Source organism: Simochromis diagramma, unplaced genomic scaffold, assembly GCF_900408965.1.
Source record: "Simochromis diagramma unplaced genomic scaffold, fSimDia1.1 OVJJ01000361.1, whole genome shotgun sequence".
NCBI lineage: Eukaryota > Metazoa > Chordata > Actinopteri > Cichliformes > Cichlidae > Simochromis > Simochromis diagramma.
Window position 1 is genome coordinate 18,074,205 of NW_024386860.1, and position 18,597 is coordinate 18,092,801.

Below are 18,597 nucleotides of genomic sequence, written 5' to 3' on the forward strand. Positions count from 1 at the left end.
ACATCCCCAGATCTTAGTAATTCGAACACCCCCCTTTGGGTTATAATGGAGGCTGACGTAGTAAGGGACTCCTCTTTAGAGGCCCTGCTTTTCTCCAGAGTGGGGAAAGCTGAGGTTTTTAAGAAACTAGGGTTTGTTCCAAAACAATCTGTGCGTATTTTAAACCAATTAGAGGTGTCCTTGAATTGTCAAACTCCTCTGTGCAGGCACCGATATGCTCTTTTGCCTCCCCTGGGTGATAAATCCACCATGTTTGGAGGGAGAAGGGCATAAATCAAATTCAAAGATCTTTATATATTTGGAAAATTTGCATCATTTTATCAGCTTAGGCAAAATTTCATTTTAACGCATTCACATTTTTACCGTTACCTACAAATTAGGCATTTTGTGCAATCCAATATCAAGAATTATCGAGATATTCCGAATGAACACAACTTCTTTAATGTGCTCCTGAGCCGTCCTTACTCCAAACATCGGATCTCTACAGTTGTACATTTGTTTGATGAAAGTGTTGAGGCGCGGACTACGAGGATAAGAGACGCCCGGAGGGAGGAACTGGGTATAGAAATACCGGAATAAATGTGGGACAAATGCTTATCAAAAATTCATTCCTGCTCTGTTAACGGCTGACATTAATGAATACAATTTAAAGTTGTCCATCGGCTCCATTACTCCAAGGTTGGACTACACAAAATTTGTTCTTCGACTTCCCCCGTATGTGACAGATCGCACATTGGCTCATGACTTATTCCAGAATATTTGATTGGTACTCTAAAGCTTATGAAATCTTCATCACACCCAATCCAGAAATTGCAGTTTTTGGCTGCGTATGTTCCAGAACTATTCCTGCAACTATGCAGGTGCCAGTCGATGATGATGGTTGCAAAAAGACGTATCCTAAAGGAATGAAAGTCTGCTGTTCCTCCCTCCTTCACTGTCTGGCTCAATGACGTGCTATCAGTCATAAAATGGAAAATATTCTATAAATACAAACTTCTGCAGCAAATGTTTTCTCAAAATCCTGGACTCCATTTTTGAATTAACTTGGGAAAGCTCCGATTTTATGAACATGTACCATGTTTGTTACGTATTCATGATATGTGATGTACTCTGGATACTGGTAGTTCTTATCATCACAGGGATATTTCTTGTCTTCTTGCCTTAGTACCTGAGCTGTATTTGTTTGTTGATGGGGTTTTCTATATTGAAAAATTAAAATAAAATATTGCAAACAATCGTAAAACAACAACAACAAAAAATGTATTAAAAATGTGAAACCTGCTTTGAATGTAACACGGGCTAAGATTCAATAAAACAGTCAATAAATCCATGCTTTATGATCGTAGGTATGGATGAATGTCGCCCCCTTGTGGCGTAAGTGAACTACACACGTGAACTTGTCGAGACTGAGTTAAGATGTTGAATGAATGATGCTGAATGTCCTTTATGAGTTGAAATCACCTTCATCAATATTTGATCTCCAAAATGTGAACAGTCATCAATAAATCACGAGCAGGACTTTGTTCTGTTTTTGTAAATACCTTCATTGAATAAAATTCTAAAGGCAATGTTTGGCTCTTGCAGAGTGTGAAACCTTTGCGTCCTGATCCCAAGACACGTGTGTGAATCCCGGAGGAGAAGAAGCACATAAGAGCTCCGATGCTGTCATCTGCTCATCAGTAATAAAAGTCTGTTAAACCTGTGCAAACACGCCGTCTTGTTTTCCTCCAGAAGCATGTGAGTGTTGACTTGTGTGTTTGTCACAGACAAACAGGCTGTGAAAGGGGGCGCTCTTCTGCTCAGTTCCTGCTCTGTGTTTTTATTTCATTTAAAAGCGTATCTGGGCCCTGTATTTAGCTTCTGTCTCAAGTTCAAGCTCTCGCCTTTTGCAGCATATTTGCCTTCACGATTTGCTCCTTTAAAAGTCTGCGTTCCTGTGATTGGCCAACTTGTGGAAGCCAGCCAAGGGGCAGTTGTTATGAGCAGCACTACTTGTACACAGAGGGTGCCCCCAAACTAAAGGGTCATCAGCTGTTTGCTGCTAGTGTCGGAAACAGCCTGTGGAGTCTCACTTCGAGGTTTTTCCGCTGGGATCCTGAACCTTTCATTGTCTGGGACCAGAAATTTGGGTTAATACTTTCACAGTGTGAGACACATCTTTGGGAATGAATACACAGCCACGGTGTCAGTGGCTGTGTATTCAGATGTTGAGATGTCGTGAAACATCAAAATCTCCCACGAGTGTCTGCAGCGCCCTGTTGAATCCGAGCTAAGAACTGTGGGGGCTGTTTAAAGAGTGTAACCAACAAAGTGGCATGTGAATGTATCATAAAAACGATAGGTCCCCTTAAAAGGAGGCAGGGAAGGTTGTTGCAAAGCTGCTTTTTCACGTTGATTCTGGGAAATGTTGTGGTTTCCTTGTGCTGCCTTCAGGTGTTGTTGGAATTATGCCGAAATTTCCCTCCATATCCAGCAGATCCGCACACAGGAAAAGCATGTTCGTGATTTAAAAGTTATAATTTAATTATTTAAAACAACAACAACAACAACAACAACACCTGAAAGTGTCTTTTTAAAAGTTACACACAGTGATTAAAGACTGAATCTTCTGAAATCATTCCTTCTAATGTTTTTCAAAAAGGTCAGAAAAAAATCCAAAGAAACAGCTCCGTTTATTTATGTTATTGTATTTGAAGCAATATTTCATCGTTTAATTAAATTGGACTGGAACTTTATCACATTATGGTCTTTCCGACAAGTGTTTGGTAAATCAGAATTCCGAGTTTACAGTTTGCTCCTGAAGGCAGCCTAACTTGATCCTGAACAGAAGCACCATCAGCTGTTGTTCAGGTCAGAGAACTTCCGCGTGTCCACCTGATTGCAGGTAATGCTCAGGAGTAATCCTCAAGAGTAATCCTCAAGAGTGATCCTCAGCGTGGTCAGGTAATCCGTGCGTGTTTGCAGATGTTTCAGAGAGCAGCTCAGCCTCGAGATGATTGTTAGTCGATGTTTTTGATCTAATGCGCAGATATATTTCCGGTTAGTTTATCGAGATTTGTTCGCGCGATTCTTATCTTTAAAAAAAAAATATAAATAAAAATAAAACAAAGAAAAACGTTGAAAAGCTCTCGCGTAGAGATAACTGCGATTTCAAAAGTCTGATATTTAGCGTCGAACTAAAAAACAAACAGCCGTTTTATTTTCCGGTAACCGCACTTCCTTATCACGCAGTGGGAAACTCCGAACCAGAATCCGCGTTAAATTCGGGGACTTTTGTTTAACAAAAGATTTTATAGCAACGTTTGGAAGTTTGATGAGTGACCGGTGGATACATGTTATCATCTTAAAATGTCAAACAAAGAGGAAGAAGCGCGCTGAACAGCAGCCATAAGCTCATATTTCATTTGATTATTAGTTTGCTATCATTCCCGTGTTGACTGTAATACTGGAGATAATGTAAGACGCGCGTCCTTACACGTGTTGTCTTTGCTCTTCAGCTCCTCAGTCGCCCTTCAGCTGCTTCTGCTGAATCATTAAAGCGAGACTTCCAATCAGTCAATCAATTAAAACAAGTTATTAATGATTTCAAAGTCTCATTAGGTTTTCGTAAATACCTCTTTTCACCGACATCAACTTTAAAGCAGGAAGTTAACTTTCTCTGTGTTTGTTATCGATATTTGATACCAGCATCATAAACCTGAAAACTGTGTTTTTGGTGACCCCCATTTGGCCGCTCCTGAATGTGGAGGCACCCCTGAATGTGGAGGCGCTCCTGAATGTGGAGGCACCCCTGAATGTGGAGGCGCTCCTGAATGTGGAGGCACCCCTGAATGTGGAGGCACCCCTGAATGTGGAGGCGCTCCTGAATGTGGAGCTCTTTTAGATTCTTAAAATGTCATAAAGGCAAAAATCAGAGAATTATTGCTAAACCAGAATAAATTTCTCCTGTAAGTCTGTCTGAAGAACATCTGGAAGCTAAAGTCGATCAGCTGCTGCAAATTCCCTTCTCCTCCCTAATACTCAAACATTGTTGGCCCCTCCCTCATTGTTTGCACTTGTGGTTTTTCCAGAATTTTCCCTCTGAGCTTCTGTGACCTCTGACCTTTATCATGGCATCCACATCTATCACCACCATCGGGGGAGTGATGGTCGTGACTCAGGTCATTCCCAAGGATGACGGCTCCATCCAGCTCCAGAACGCCAGCAGCTCCACTGCACCGGCCCCTCCCCCTGTGAAAAAGACCACACCCATCCCAGTCAAGATGGACGACATAACCGTCGCCTTCATGCGAGGACAGCCGCACGCTCTCGGGGTGAGCGTCTGGACTCTGACCATCATATTCATGGCAACAAAGCACAGACACAAACACGTTTTCACAGTCAGAGCGACTTACACGTCATGATGATGTCATCACCTCTGACCAACCAGAATAAACTTTCCTGACAGTCTCCATGTTTTTAGCTGTTCTTCAGTTTCAGAGTAATAGGAGGCTCACTAAGTCATGTGATCAGAATGGCTCTTGGTAAATCTACGTCATTCAGTTAAATAAAGCTTTGGCGTTATTTAACTTTAAATCGTTAAAGGTAGGTTGAGCTAAAGGAAGACGCACATGGATCAGATTTTATTGTAATAATAAAGGTTTAATGAAGCTGCCAGAAGCGTCTGTGACCTGTGACACCACAGGCTGCTCTCAGCCTGCACACAGGTCCTCTTTGATGCTGTTTTTCAGTTTGGTGGTGTTTTAACAAGAACTTTAAAATCTGCATTATTTTTCATCTTTGCTCGTGTTGCGTCTCCGTCTGTGTCCTCAGGTCGTTCAGATCATGATCGGGCTGCTGTGCATCCTGTTCGGTCTGACCGCCATCTCCTCGTGGGCCATGATCGCCTACTCTCCATTCGCCCTCGGCGCCGCTGTACGTACACACAAACATGATTAATAATCTTCAGGTAAAGCCTCACAGGGGTCATGTGTCGTCTAACCACGCCTCTCTGCTGTCGTGCAGTTTGTCGTCTCCGGCTCGGTGGCCGTGGCGGCAGGGAGACGCACTTCCATCTCACTGGTGAGTTTTAGAGAAACCAGAAAGAGGATGTGTGAGTGACAGGTCAGCAAACTCAGACCTGCTGATTACAGCTGAATGACAAACTAATGACATACCAAAGCTGCAGCTCCTCCTTCTTGGACCGTCTGTTAGTGCCGTGACCTCACAGCAGCCATATTGTTGGTCAGATGATGTCATTAAAAATGGTCCATTTCAGGGACGGTTAGCTGCAGCGCTGTGATTCCTCTGGAGCTTCGGTTAAAGTCACAGACTGTGTATCAAAGATGGATGAAGCCATTGTAGTTCGTTAGCCGCTGTTAGTTTAGCCATATCTGGTGTTTGTGCAGGTTTGGGGGTCCCTGGTGTCCAACTTGATAAGCGTCCTGATTGGCCTGGCCGGTGTGGCCTACACCTGCTGGCTGCTGGCCGAATGCCCCCCCTCCGATCGCTTCTGTGACCGACAGAGCTTCATCGAGTTCGAGGACGTAGAAGGCCTGAGGAGGAAATGCAGCCAAAATGTTTATATGCTGAATGTAAGTTTATCTCTGTCTGGTCTTCAAGGCCGGACTCTCGGTGCACCTCAGATCTGGTCCCGGGGTCTTCCCTGAGGACAGGAGCAGGTTGTTCTTTGTGTGTATTTCCTGTTTCATATTTCCTGTTTCAGGTGGTTCTTTACGGGCTGCTCGGCCTCTTCCTGGTTCTCCTCGTCCTGCAGACCTGCGTCACCATCGTCGTCTGTGTTTTCTCTGGCAAAGCCATCAGGCTCCGCACACCTTCTTCTCTCAGCGTAAGACTCCTCCTACCAATAATATTAACTCCGCCTCTCAAGAAATGCTGATGTGTTCAGTTGCAAGAGAGAAAAAGAGAAAATTAGCAAAATAATGATAAGACCTGCTGAAATACATTTTTAATATCAGCTTTTCTTGCATAAAAAGATTTGATGAATCCGAAAAATATTTTCAGTCTTTGTAAACTGGGATTATTATTATTTCCTCCTGCTTTAAATATATTTTTTCTTATCCTGTCTTCCTTCTCTCACCCCAACCAATCACAGCAGATGGCCCCGCCCCTCCCTGAGCCTGGTTCTGCTGGAGGTTTCTTCCTGTTAAAAGGGAGTTTTTCCTTCCCACTGTCGCCAAAGTGCTGCTCATAGGGGGTCATATGATTGTTGGGTTTTTCTCTGTATCTATGAAGCGCCTTGAGGCGACTTTTGTTGTGATTTGGCGCTATATAAATAAAATTGAATTGAATTATCAGATAGCCAGAGATAAAACTGAAGTGCAGAGCGCTTTCACCACCCAGAAAACTTTATACAGATTACTGACACGCTGATGTGCTGGACTGTCAGGAAATGATTTATACATAGAATAAGTTTCACTTTGGTCCTTTCAGCTCCCGTCTCAAACGGACCCGACTTTTATGTCGTGTGTCTGAGCCTGAAGGCATCGCCGCAGGTTCATTTCCTAAAATGAAATTCAAGTTGAAAGATTGCTATTCTGCCGCAGTAGAAGAAATCGCGTGCACATCACAGACGCTGACGTGCACGTGGTCAGAACGCAAAATTCAGCAAGTGATTAAAAAATATCAAGGGCATCAAAATTGATCTCATAGTGCACAAGAAGACTGAAGGGCCGATGTTAGTGGTGCAACGGATCACGGTTGATTTAAGCAGCCCTTTGCTGCCCAATCCGACCGGGTTAAAGCTGTTACAAAAGCTGTTGGGGTGTTTGGCTGAAGACGGAGGCCGTATTCTGTTGTGCAAAACAAGGGGTTTAAACTAGTCAACGCATTAGTTAATGCATTGACGCCGTGCAGCCCCATGCACGGGCGATCCGCGGTAACTAGTTAACGGAGATTTGCCGCATTAATGCAGTTATGGCATTAACGTCATTTTAACGAGATTTACGCTGACAGCACTAGTTTAAACTATGATGAGCGTGCTTGAGCCACGCTATGATATCCCGTCGCGCGTCCGCTTCAGTGACAAGATCCTTCCAAGCATGCATGAGCAGGAAAAGTTTAAAGTTATGGCTGAGCTGTCCCAGGCATCTGCTGTTGCCCTAACTACAAATGGGTGGAGCTCCAGGGCAACGGAAAGCTACGTGACCGCTCATTATATCACAGCGGAGTGGTAGATACAAAGCCCTGCACTGCCCCATACTGCATCTTAATTTGTGCAGAATGAGTCTTGAGTTGAATGTTTTTAATAGGCAAAAAATACTTAAATAAGTAAATAGGCGAGTTAATTTTTTGTCTTCTTTTTTCTTCTTCTGCTGATCCGAAAATTGATCCGATCCATGACGAAGAAAAAACGCGATCCGATCCGAACCGTGAGACTTTTGATCCGTTGCACCACTAGCCGACAAATTGAAATGTTTCGGTTTGATGTCTGATCACCAAAAATGTGTAACTACGCCTCCTGCAGTGACGGAGGAATGGAACCGTCCATTATTCACACCTAAAGGATTCGAAACCTGAAATATTCAGCTTATTAACTCATTGAATCCCTTTAACTGAAAATGATCTGTGATTGGTTAATGAGGCTTTTGCAGGTTTAAGAGAGAAATAAAATCATGAAAACATAAAATATCAAAAATTATAGTCAAACATTTACAAGGAAAAAAACTGGATTCGTTGCAAACTTTATTCTCAGGTATGAAGCATTTTAAATGTTTGTTTTTGAGAACATTTCCAGAACAGCCGATGTTGATGTCGTCTGACCTTTGACCCGCAGGTGGCGTCTGATGATCGCAGAGGTCTGCTGCCGCCCTACTCGCCCTGAGAGGAGGAATCATCTGAGAGCACTTCAGATGCTGCAGGAGTCTGACTCCGTCTGTCTTTTCTTGCTTTTTTTTTACTGAGGTGTCACTGGCAACTGTTGCACAGCATTCTGGGTAATTTAGGGGGAAATCTGCCATGTTAGTGTAATCAGACCGTAATCATCATTATTACTGACAGTCATTTCAAATCACGCTCTTGTATTGTAACGTTAACACTACAATAAATTGTTCTTATGCAACTATAATGCAACAGAGCTGCATTATAGTTGCACTTTTTAAAGGGAGGCTGGAAACCCAGTCAAAGTTATGTTTGCAGATGCCTCTGACGTTTTTGTCATCTAAGAATTAAACACCTGTCACTTACAGTATTTGCACTGAATACATTTTCTGTCTTTCAAACTGCAAAAAACCTTCAGAATGTCAGTAACAGGATTAATTGTCTCCAGCTGTTTTAGAGCCAAATAACAAGAAGAGAAATGGACTGATTCTTATAAAGTGCTTTTCTACTCTCCCGGAGTACTCAAAGCGCTCTACACAACATGCCACATTCACCCAGTCACACCCATCCTCACAAGCACTGACTCTAAACTGAGTGCTAACAACATTCACACACACAGTCAAACTTCAATGGATGCATCAGAGAGCAACTTGGGGTTAGTATCTTGCCCAAGGATACCTGGAGGTATCGAACCTCAACCTTCCGATCAGTAGGTGACCAGCTCTACCTCCTGAGTTAAAGCCACCCCGAAAAAAATGCTCTCAATAAAAAAGTTTCCCGATATACCTTTTCCATTTTCTGACAAAAGTTTCAGTGACAGGATTTCATAAACAACAAAGGTATACTCCTAGTGTGTTAAAAGCCAGGGCATATCAAAACCCACCCCTAGTTATATGCTCTCTGTTTGGTACCAGTTAGCAGGCGAGGAGCTGCTAACTATTATAATTTATTTAATCTGGCGCACACAACATTTTACTTCAATTACCAAAAAATTCCCAAAACATTAAGTTTCTGTATAATACCATGATGGGGGAAGTTAATGGTTCAGGGACTTTTCCATAAACAATAAAAAAATACGAAGATTGAATCAGTTCGACCAAAACGAAGAAGAAAGGCTTTTATTTTGAAGTATGGAAGCGGAAGTTGGATCCGGCTGAAATGACCTGCAGGAGTTAGCGAGCGCCTTCTTCTCTTTTTCAGTAGGTTTCTGCTTCTTCTGCTGTGTTTCTGAGCGAGCCTGTGTATCGGGGTTAACCCGTAATCCCTTCACTAACACATGTACAGGTTAATGTGCAGGAAGTTGTTTTTTCCAGAGCGTTTTACTTCCGCTAAACGAGGGTGTTAGCTAAAGTTAGTTAGCTTTGTGCACAGTTAACGTTTGAGCCCAAAGTCCCAGCTGTTGACAGCTGTTCTGCTAACAGGCGGTCTGTATTTGTCTGGTTTAAACAGCTGGACTCGGCACTAAAGTTATGAAAATGAGCTGCTTAATGAACACTTGGTTGAATATTGAATATTTGAATGAATATAATCAATAATATAATGTGTTTTCTTCTGAAATGGCTCATGTCTGCTTTTTCCCAGCGCTGTGTTTTTATTCGCAAAGTACTTTTATACGTCCTTTAATAACGAACGTAAAACTGACTGAAGTTAAACATGTCTCATTCAAGAGAGACCAGGCCAAGAGGGCCGCACAAATGACAACAAATATTACATTAACCGTTTCAATAAAGGTGATTGAGTGGCTAAAAAAGACCGGATCTACAGTAAATCAGAATCATGAAGACACCTACAAAACAAGTAATATCTTTATTTTATATAAAACGCTCTCAAAGTTATCAATATCAGATATTTAAAATACACTAAAAACACACAGAACCATCACAAATCCCTTCTCAGCACAACACCGCGATCTCGCTGCCCTTTAAATATTTCTCTTTCTCCCTTTTCACACTTGTGCTGAGTGTGAGTCATTCCAGCATTTCTAGGCCCTGACATAGAGACGCAATGTTGCTGTGCTGTGTGATAGTTTGGAAACATGACACTGATCCAACACCTCGAGGTCCTGCAGAAGCTTCCTGCAGGATCACCGAGGCTCTCAGGATCTGTAGATCTTCACAGTCTGATGCTTTCGTGTTTTGATGATTTACTTTTGCCACTACATTAAAAAAGTAAAAGGAGCCCTGAATATGTTCTGACCAGCCACGTCCAGTTTAATTAAAATGCACTTTCTCCAGCGAAAGATCAGCAGATCAAATATCCTGGGGACCAGTGCAGTTAGTTATTGATGCGTCCATCAGGATACTGATGCTTAACTGAGTCACAGAAAAAATAATGAACCAAAAACCGTTTTAGCGGAGCTGTAATGTGTTTTTCTGTGGATACATTCTGCACTGATGGTATTATAAGAGATCAAAAATGCTGAAAACTTAATGAATTTAAAAAACTCTAAATTTCATCCCATTTTATGCACTTCGTATTCTAGTATTTGGAGTATAGAGGTGAAATTGAGCAAAGATCAGCTGATTGTGAGGCGTCAGGTGTTGTTTTTGGATTTATTACATGTTTACGGTCATTTTAGCTTAAACTCTGTGTGTTATGTATTAAAATCAGTGATGGGATTAACGGCGTTACAAGTAACGGAGTTACTTTTTCAGTAACGAGTAATCTAACTAATTCCTATTCCTATCGTTACAACGCCGTTACAGTTACTAACAAGAAAACGCCGTCCGTTACTATTTTTCAACCAACAGACTGTTGAAGCTGTGTTCAGCTTACAGCAGCTTATATCAGCTGCAGGAAGTAGCTGTAAGTAATCTGGGCGCTGCAGCTTTTAGCAGCTGCACTCCCGCGGACGGTGATCACGAGCAAAGAGGCAGAAGTTTTAGGAGTGACGTGTTGTCTTGTGTAGTTAGTGTTGTGGATAGTTCTGTGTTGTGTGTCAGAACAATGAGGCGGCTGCTGTCTCCAGGTAGAAACAGGAGGGACACACCTGCTGCTGTCAGACCTGCAGGCATCAGGATGTGATGTTTGCAAAACTTGTGCATATAATTTTAAAACTGTCAGTTTATGTTTGCATTTGAAGTTATGAAATATGATTCATTAAACATGTTTGTGGTTGTTACAGTAAAAATGTAACTTTTTCTACTCGGGTCTTATGTTTTTTGTCTGATTTGAGATCAGTTGTGTTAACACAGTTTGTCAAAATGAAAACATGCCTGCAGATTCAGACACGTGAGGCTGTGCTGATGAGACCAAACAGGGCAGAGGAAACAGTTTTTAAAGGTGAAATGTGGAGGAACGCAATAGTTACTTTTCAAGTAACTAATTAACTCAGTTACTTTTTTGAAGAAGTAACTAGTAACTATAATTAATTACCTTTTCAAAGTAACTTGCCCAACACTGATTAAAAGGGAGTGGACTGTCCTTTCAAGGCGTGTTGTGGTCACGTGTTCAGCTCCCGCAGACGGACGTGGTCGGGGTCGAGGGGTCGCCATGGATAAAGTGAGGAGGATCCTGGTGTATGTGTGCAAAGAGCGAGCGGCTCCACGGCGAGCTCAGTTTGTTCAGGTTGGTGCAGATGTCGTCTCACACCATCTTTAGAGCAACAGAGGGGGCGCTGTTGTCATCTTTCTTCTTCTTGACGTGTCTCAGAGTGTGACGGGTCACTTCACTGACAGCGGCGAGGATGAGGTGGAGGTGAGCTGCACGCTGGAGAAAAATCAGTTCATTCTTTACAAAGGAGCCAGAGGACGAGGGGTCCCGCTGAAGGTCAGACACGCTGAGCATTCGCTCCTCTACATCCGTACTCAGTTCAATTTAATTCGGTTGTATTTATACGGCAAGTTTCACAACAACAGCTCAGGGTTTCCTGCTGTTTCTCTCTCAGAGGCCTGCTTTCTGTCCCATCAAACACCTGTCAGCCACGGACGCAGCTGCAATCCCATTGGACATCCAACAGCGTGGAGTGGATGTGGGTGTGGCTATCCTCCTGCAGACAGCCAACCAGAGAGTGTTGCTGACACGGCGGGCAAAGGAGCTTCGCATATTTCCCAACGTCTGGGTTCCTCCAGGTTCAGCACACACAGATCTGTGTTTGCACACATTATTAAACACACACACACACACACACACACACACACACACACACACACACACACACACACACACTCGTTGTTTTCTTGTTTTGTAACGCTCTTCATGTATTGTGTTGATATTTAGGAGGTCACGTGGAGCTAGATGAGACGGTACATGTTTCCTTTGCTTCCCAGCATCATTTTACGTGTCGTTTAGTCAGTGCGACGACTTCTACAACAAGGCAAACGAGGTTAACACAAAGTAACTGTGTGAACTTTATTCCTGTAACGTGTGAAGCTGCTGGGTGCAGGTCTGAGAGAGCTGCACGAGGAAACTGGACTCAAACTGGAGCCGGAGCAGGTTTCTCCAACAGTGCTGGGCCTGTGGGAGGTGAGACGGTGACCCGAGTGTCTTTTAATCACTGCCTGCTGCTCTTATTTACGTCGTACGCTGTGAGGTTATATATGTCACAGCCCTCTGTGTGTTCTGTCTGACCGTCAGTCGGTGTTTCCTCCCATGCTGTCCAGAGGACTTCCTCAGAGACACCACGTAGTCGTCTACATGCTGCTGCACTCGTCTCTCACTCACCTGCAGTTACAGGTAACAGCTACGGGGGCTCGGGCTGCCTCCCCTCTCATGGTGGATGTGATTTTGGATCATTTTGGCACCTAATGAATGATTTGACATGACCTTTTGTCTACGTGATGTTGGATGATGATAAAATGGACCCAGCAGGCACAACTCGGCTGTTACTTTAATGTTTTTGTGACGTTGCCCCTCTGTCTTTAGCATTTGTCTCGTTGTGAAGGATCCCCTCTGCTGTTATTTTAAAGTGAGCCGGCCTCTTGTGTGATTCCTCTCGTTGTCTGCACCCGCAGCCCTCTCTCAGGCCTTCACCTGCTGAGGTCAGCGCGTGTCTGTGGGCGGACAGCCGGCTGGTCAGAGCCATCGTGTCTGCTGTGGACGGAGACGACGCCAGCGTTCAGCTGGACGACCTGCCGAGCAGCATCAGGTATCACGGGTTTAGATGCAGAGCTGGACGCCACGAAGCTTCCAGCTCACAGAGTTTGTGCTGATGTTAATACCTGAGATGTGCTTGTGAGTCCATTAGAGCTCAGCTGCTTGTGTTATGAAGCACAGCTTGTTTTGTAGTTGTTTTCTACAGGAACAGAGAGGATGCTGTGCATCCTGTAACTTGTGTTCTTGCCTGTTATGTATGTGAGGCTTTGTGTGGCGCCCTGGCCTGACAGCTCAGAGACAAAAAACGCATGCTGCCCTCACAGAACCTGCAGACACTGACATCAATGCAGCACAAACTGCGAGCTGGATGTTTCACGGCACGGGCATGTGCTTCTTCTCTGAGCCCTTCTGTGTCTCCAGCGTGTCGCAGGTCTCTGCAGACGGAGCTCTGACCGAGTCTTCGATGCCTCTGGCGGTCTTCACCAGTCGCGCTCCAGCCAGCGGTCCCGACGTGGAGCGGGTCAGCACCGGGACCAAGTTCGCCCTGGAGCTGTGGCTGAGGAGCCTCGATGTCCCTGACCTGTGACCCCGACCCCCTTTAAAAGCCCACCCTGCAGACATCAAGAAGGACGCACAGGGATGAGAAAAATGATGCCGCTGTGGATCCCACTGCTGTTCTTCACTGAACACTGCAAGTCATGTGTGTTTTACTTCAGGCCAGCAGGGGGCGGTGCAGGCCAGTGCACAGGTGGCTGTTTAACACAGGAGAGGAGGGGGTCACACAGGTGGCTGTTTAATCAGCTCATCTTTCAGTCTCATGTAAAAACAGTAAAACATATTAATGTACAAACTTTTATCAGGTGTCACTCTGAAGGTGCTCGTGTTCGCAGCGTCACATTTCTGTATAAATAATATAATAAAGCCGTATTTTTGGTTGTGGCGCCTCCTCAGAGACGTCCGAGAAGACGAGTTTTCCAAAATCCTGTTTCGGAGTACGACGTCCTGGACTTATTATCTGGAACGATCATGTCATTCAAATGAAAATCTGTTTCCTTTTCACATAAATTTGATTTTTATTATTTAAATAGAAGTTTGCACTGCACAGCGTACCTCATCACGGGCAGAGGAAGCTCGTGGACTGTGGAAACGTAAAAACTGGATGTTTGCTTAGTTTGTTTTTTGACACTGCAATAAATATTCTGTCCTGAACTCTTCTGGTTATATTTGTTTCTTGTTTTAATATTTAGCTTTTCAGAGCCGGCCTCTCTGCTCTTTCACTCACTGTCAGTCCTCGTGCCTGAGCAGTTACAGACCAGTGTTTTGTCTTTGTTAAACCACGCTGACCTCATTCAAGGATAAAACAGGAGCCAACGCATGGAAACCAGTGTTGTGACAACTAAGCAAAGAACCAAGTTTAAAAAGTGTCTTTAGGCTCTTTGTCACACAAACACGTGTTCGTGAAACATACAGTGAAGATAACAGTTTGACATTATTGAGCAAACAAGGTGATTCTGAAAGAGCTGCAAACCTGGAACATGTCAGCGTGCTCTGTGTGAGCCGGACAACTGGAGGACAAAACTAGTGTCAGACCTTCAGCCTCAACTTCTGATTAAGTTTGATTCTCCAGAGACGTAAAACAACAGCTGGAAACGGATCTTTGCTTGAACTTTACCGTTACAGTTGAGCTAAAAATAACACAAGCACAGAACAGAGTCAGAGAATATCTGATCTGAAATTACTGACACGTAAAATTCTATATTTCCATTCAGGTTGAACGTAGACGTTTTAACTGAACGATTTACATTTATATACTATTTTAATTTGTGACTCTATCAGTAAAGTTTGGGGGAAATCGAAGAGTTAAAACTGCGTCCCTCCAACCATCTTCTGCAGTTAATTTCCGTTTCTAAGGCAGACGTGCAGAGTTTCAGCTCTTTTTCATGAATCATATCTTCTTCCTGTCGCACAGGATGGAAACCTGACAGCCTCTCTGTTTGGGTTTCTGTTGTTTCCATCAGCTTCAAAGCAACACAAGCAGGTAGACAATATGAAGGAGGAACCCGAATAAGACTGAGGGAGTAAAACAGACTAAAGAGACTGCAGAGAGAATGAGGTCCAGGTGAACACGATCAAGACCGTGACAAGAGCTGACTTCCTGTTTCAAAAAGAAGCCCCACCTGCTCTCCAAACCTTCTGTTTGTGAGGGGCAGCCAATCAGAAGGAAGTTGGTTTATAAGGAGAACTCAAGTGCACATGGAAGGTGAACTGAGATCAACCCAAGTCCTGCTGTTGGATGATAATTTTTTTTTTAAACTGAATCTTGCATATTTATTCTAGTAGAGGCCAAGACGTTAAGTAAAGAGGTGAGAATCAAGTAAAGCTGCTTTAAAATGCTTTTATGAATCTTGAGAATAAGTGACTTCCTGTGTGCGCTGTGAACACGCGGCGCTGTACAGGTGTACTAAGCACGATGTTTGTGACCCGGCTCAGTTTCAGGTAACCAGCTGTGGTTGCGGTGGTTGGCCACACCTTTAACCAACGAAACCAGGAATGACATCAGTTTGGATCAGAAGTGTTATCACTTCCCTCCCAGGGTGGAGCCTTTCCATCCACAGTGCCTGAGGCGCACCACCCTCCCACTCTGTGTTTCACTACTTTCATATGTTTTGCAGGAGACGCCGCTGTCACACATGACTCTGTGATGGCCCGCAGCCCTGTCTAACCTGGACCGGTCTCACTGGGGTTCAATAGTCCTGACCTACATTTTGTTTTTAAAAAAGCTCCAGAGTACAATTTCACACTGCTGCCAAGAAAGAGCTGCACCTGAGCCAGATTTGGGGACACCCACGTGTGATTTCAAGCCGGGCTACAGACCAACTTATGTTTTTATCTTTTCCTTAAAGCGTCCCAGTGCGCGGTACAGGTGCATCGCTTATTCATGCAGTAATAAGAGGAACCACCGGCCTCTGTGTGGTGTTGTAATGGAGACAATGGCATGACAGCACGATCTCTTGGTGTGTCTGACAGTTATAAATGAAGGCAAACAAATGCCAACCTGTGATACTCCCAGCTCCTGTCCCACAGGAGAACAGCAGGGATGGTGGGTGTGGAAAGTCATGGAGAAAGTTCAATTCTGATCAGACACAAGCAGAGCGAGAGGAGGCCGGAGAGAGTAAGACCGCACACACAGCATCGCTCAGCATGTGTCGAATCTCATTCGTCTGCTTAAATAATGACCTTGAATCCAACAGGGAAGTCTGAAAAACTGTTACAAAGCCCAGCTTCATAGGAGGAATAAACCCGAAGCGTTCCAGGTTCATTCCATGTAAAATCAATCAAACTTTGAGGAGACATCGTGTGGCCTCGGTGGCTGCTTAATCGAGTTGTGTCATATTTGATGGCTCCTGGTCATAAATCCCTCGAGTTTCCTCTTTTAACAAAGCTCACAGCTGTGCAACAGCAACATTGATGGTCACGTGTTCAATAAGAGTTTGTCTGAGGATGAACTGATTTCTGAGCAGCACTGAACACACCATAAGAAAGTTTGGTTATAAGTCAGAAGCTGAACCAGTCTAGACCTGGATGAGCCGTCACTGTGAAACTGTTCAAAGTGTGAAGGTGACATTTTGCATGGCTTCAGTAAATATACTAAAGTTACTGTAGAAAAAACGTCAGCTGATTCTGGCGGTCAGGTGCATCACTGCAGAATCGGAAATCATTGAAATGATAAAGAAGAAAAATAAAACAGGAAATGCTGATGAGAACAGTCGTATGTGGCTGTATGTGGCCGCAACACTGCCTTTAGGTCAGGAGATGCACACGCCTACAGTACAGCCAGGGCTAATCTAAAGAAGGGCATCAAAAAAGCCAAACACCATTACAAAAAGAAGGTAGAAGAACACTTCTCCAACTCCAACCCCCGACGCATGTGGCAAGGACTCCAGACCATCACAGACTACAGGACCACCAAACCCTCCCCCGCATCCTCTGATGTCTCCTTCCTCAACGAGCTCAACAACTTTTATGCTCGTTTTGAGCGAGGGAACCCCACAACCACAACCAAAGCAGACATGACGCCAGACCACCAACCTCTGACTCTCTCCCCCACCGATGTAGGAGCGGTGCTGAGCAGGATCAATGTCCACAAGGCTGCAGGCCCTGATGGCATCCCCGGGCGTGTTCTCAGAGCGTGTTCTGGGGAGCTTGCAGGAGTGCTCACAGACATATTCAATCTGTCCTTGGCCCACGCTGTGGTACCGGCCTGCTTCAAATCCACCTCCATCGTCCCGATACCCAAAAACTCCAACCCATCTTGCCTCAATGATTACCGCCCAGTAGCACTCACCCCCATCATCACTAAGTGCTTAGAGCGACTGGTCCTAGCACACTTCAAATCCTGTCTCCCCCCCACCCTGGACCCCCACCAATTCGCATACCGCCAGAACAGGAGCACAGAGGATGCAGTCTCCATCGCAATGCACTCTGTCCTCTCACACCTGGACAACAACAACACCTACGCCAGAATGCTGTTTATAGACTTCAGTTCAGCATTCAATACAATCCACCCCTCACAACTCATCAGGAAACTGACAGACCTGGGCATCAGTTCCCTCATCTGCAAATGGTTACTGGACTTCCTGACCAACCGCCCCCAACATGTCCGGCTGGATAACCACTGCTCATCTACCATCACAATGAACACCGGTGTACCACAAGGCTGTGTGATGAGCCCTTTCCTCTACTCCCTCTTCACACACGACTGCAGACCTGCTGATGGTTCCAACACCATCATTAAGTTTGCAGATGACACCACGGTGATTGGCCTCATCAGTGACAACGATGAGGTCGCCTACAGGGAGGAGGTGGATCGTCTGGCTGAGTGGTGCGACAGAAACAACCTGCTGCTTAACACCGAGAAGACCAAGGAGCTCATCATGGACTACAGGAGGAATACTGACCCACATCCACCCATCCACATTAAGGGGACGGCTGTGGAGCGTGTGAGCAGCTTCAAGTTCCTGGGAGTCCACATCTCCGAGGATCTCACCTGGACGACCAACTGCTCCAAGCTGGTCAAGAAGGCTCACCAGCGCCTCTTCTTCTTGAGGACTCTGAGGAAGAACCACCTGTCCTCAGATATCCTGGTGAACTTCTATCGCTGCACCATCGAGAGCATCCTGACCAATTGTATAACAGTCTGGTATGGGAACTGCTCTGCCTCGGACCGGAAGGCGTTGCAGAGGGTCGTGAAAACTGCCCAGCGCATCGCCGGAGCACCACTTCCTGCCATAAAAGACATCTACAGGAAGCAGTGTCTGAAAAGGGCTGGGAAAATCATCAAAGACCCCAGTCACCCATCACATGGACTCTTCACCCTCCTGCCCTCTGGGAGGCGCCACAGGAGCCTCCGGACTAAGACCACCAGGTACCGGAACAGCTTCTTCCCCACAGCTGTCAGACTCCTGAACTCTGCCTCCTGACATCTGACCCACGTTAAACTCATGGACTGAACATACACACAATGGACAACTGTACCCTCAAACACACAATAATAACATGGACTGAACCACCACTCACAACCACTAGCACTTTATATAGCCTCTGTAGAAACTATCTACACCCTCACTTATCTTAACTGCACTACTGTATAGCTCTGTGTAAATAATCATTCTGTACATTCGATAATCTTTAATCCTACAACTGTTTACAACTTGCACAGTTCCCATTTCTGTATAGCTGTATATC

The 18,597-nt window shown here is 44.7% G+C and overlaps 2 protein-coding genes across 9 annotated transcripts; both read left to right on the plus strand.

Annotated features, from left to right (window-relative positions):
- Positions 1-2,801: 2,801 nt before the first annotated feature.
- LOC120733158 (membrane-spanning 4-domains subfamily A member 4A-like) lies at positions 2,802-8,301 on the plus strand. 2 transcript variants are annotated; one of them, XM_040031238.1, is made up of 7 exons: positions 2,802-2,884; positions 4,071-4,313; positions 4,813-4,914; positions 5,005-5,061; positions 5,388-5,573; positions 5,705-5,827; positions 7,775-8,301. In XM_040031238.1, the coding sequence occupies exons 2-7, from the start codon at positions 4,110-4,112 to the stop codon at positions 7,820-7,822; spliced, it is 720 nt and encodes a 239-aa protein (XP_039887172.1). In that variant the 5' UTR covers positions 2,802-2,884; positions 4,071-4,109; the 3' UTR covers positions 7,823-8,301. The 2 variants fall into 2 exon arrangements, with proteins under 2 accessions (XP_039887172.1, XP_039887170.1); XM_040031236.1 differs by having other exon boundaries at positions 2,818-2,943.
- A 167-nt stretch (positions 8,302-8,468) lies between these two features.
- Positions 8,469-14,062, plus strand: nudt17 (nudix (nucleoside diphosphate linked moiety X)-type motif 17). Of its 7 annotated transcripts, XM_040031223.1 has the most exons (10): positions 8,469-9,017; positions 11,040-11,100; positions 11,273-11,385; positions 11,470-11,586; positions 11,705-11,888; positions 12,037-12,062; positions 12,190-12,282; positions 12,394-12,492; positions 12,771-12,904; positions 13,273-14,062. In XM_040031223.1, exons 2-10 carry the CDS (start codon positions 11,064-11,066, stop codon positions 13,436-13,438), a joined length of 969 nt encoding a protein of 322 aa, XP_039887157.1. In that variant the 5' UTR covers positions 8,469-9,017; positions 11,040-11,063; the 3' UTR covers positions 13,439-14,062. The 7 variants fall into 7 exon arrangements, 6 of the variants coding, with proteins under 6 accessions (XP_039887157.1, XP_039887159.1, XP_039887160.1 ...); XM_040031225.1 differs by lacking the exon at positions 11,040-11,100 and having other exon boundaries at positions 11,204-11,385; XM_040031226.1 differs by lacking the exon at positions 11,040-11,100 and having other exon boundaries at positions 11,250-11,385.
- The last annotated feature ends 4,535 nt before the right edge of the window (positions 14,063-18,597 follow it).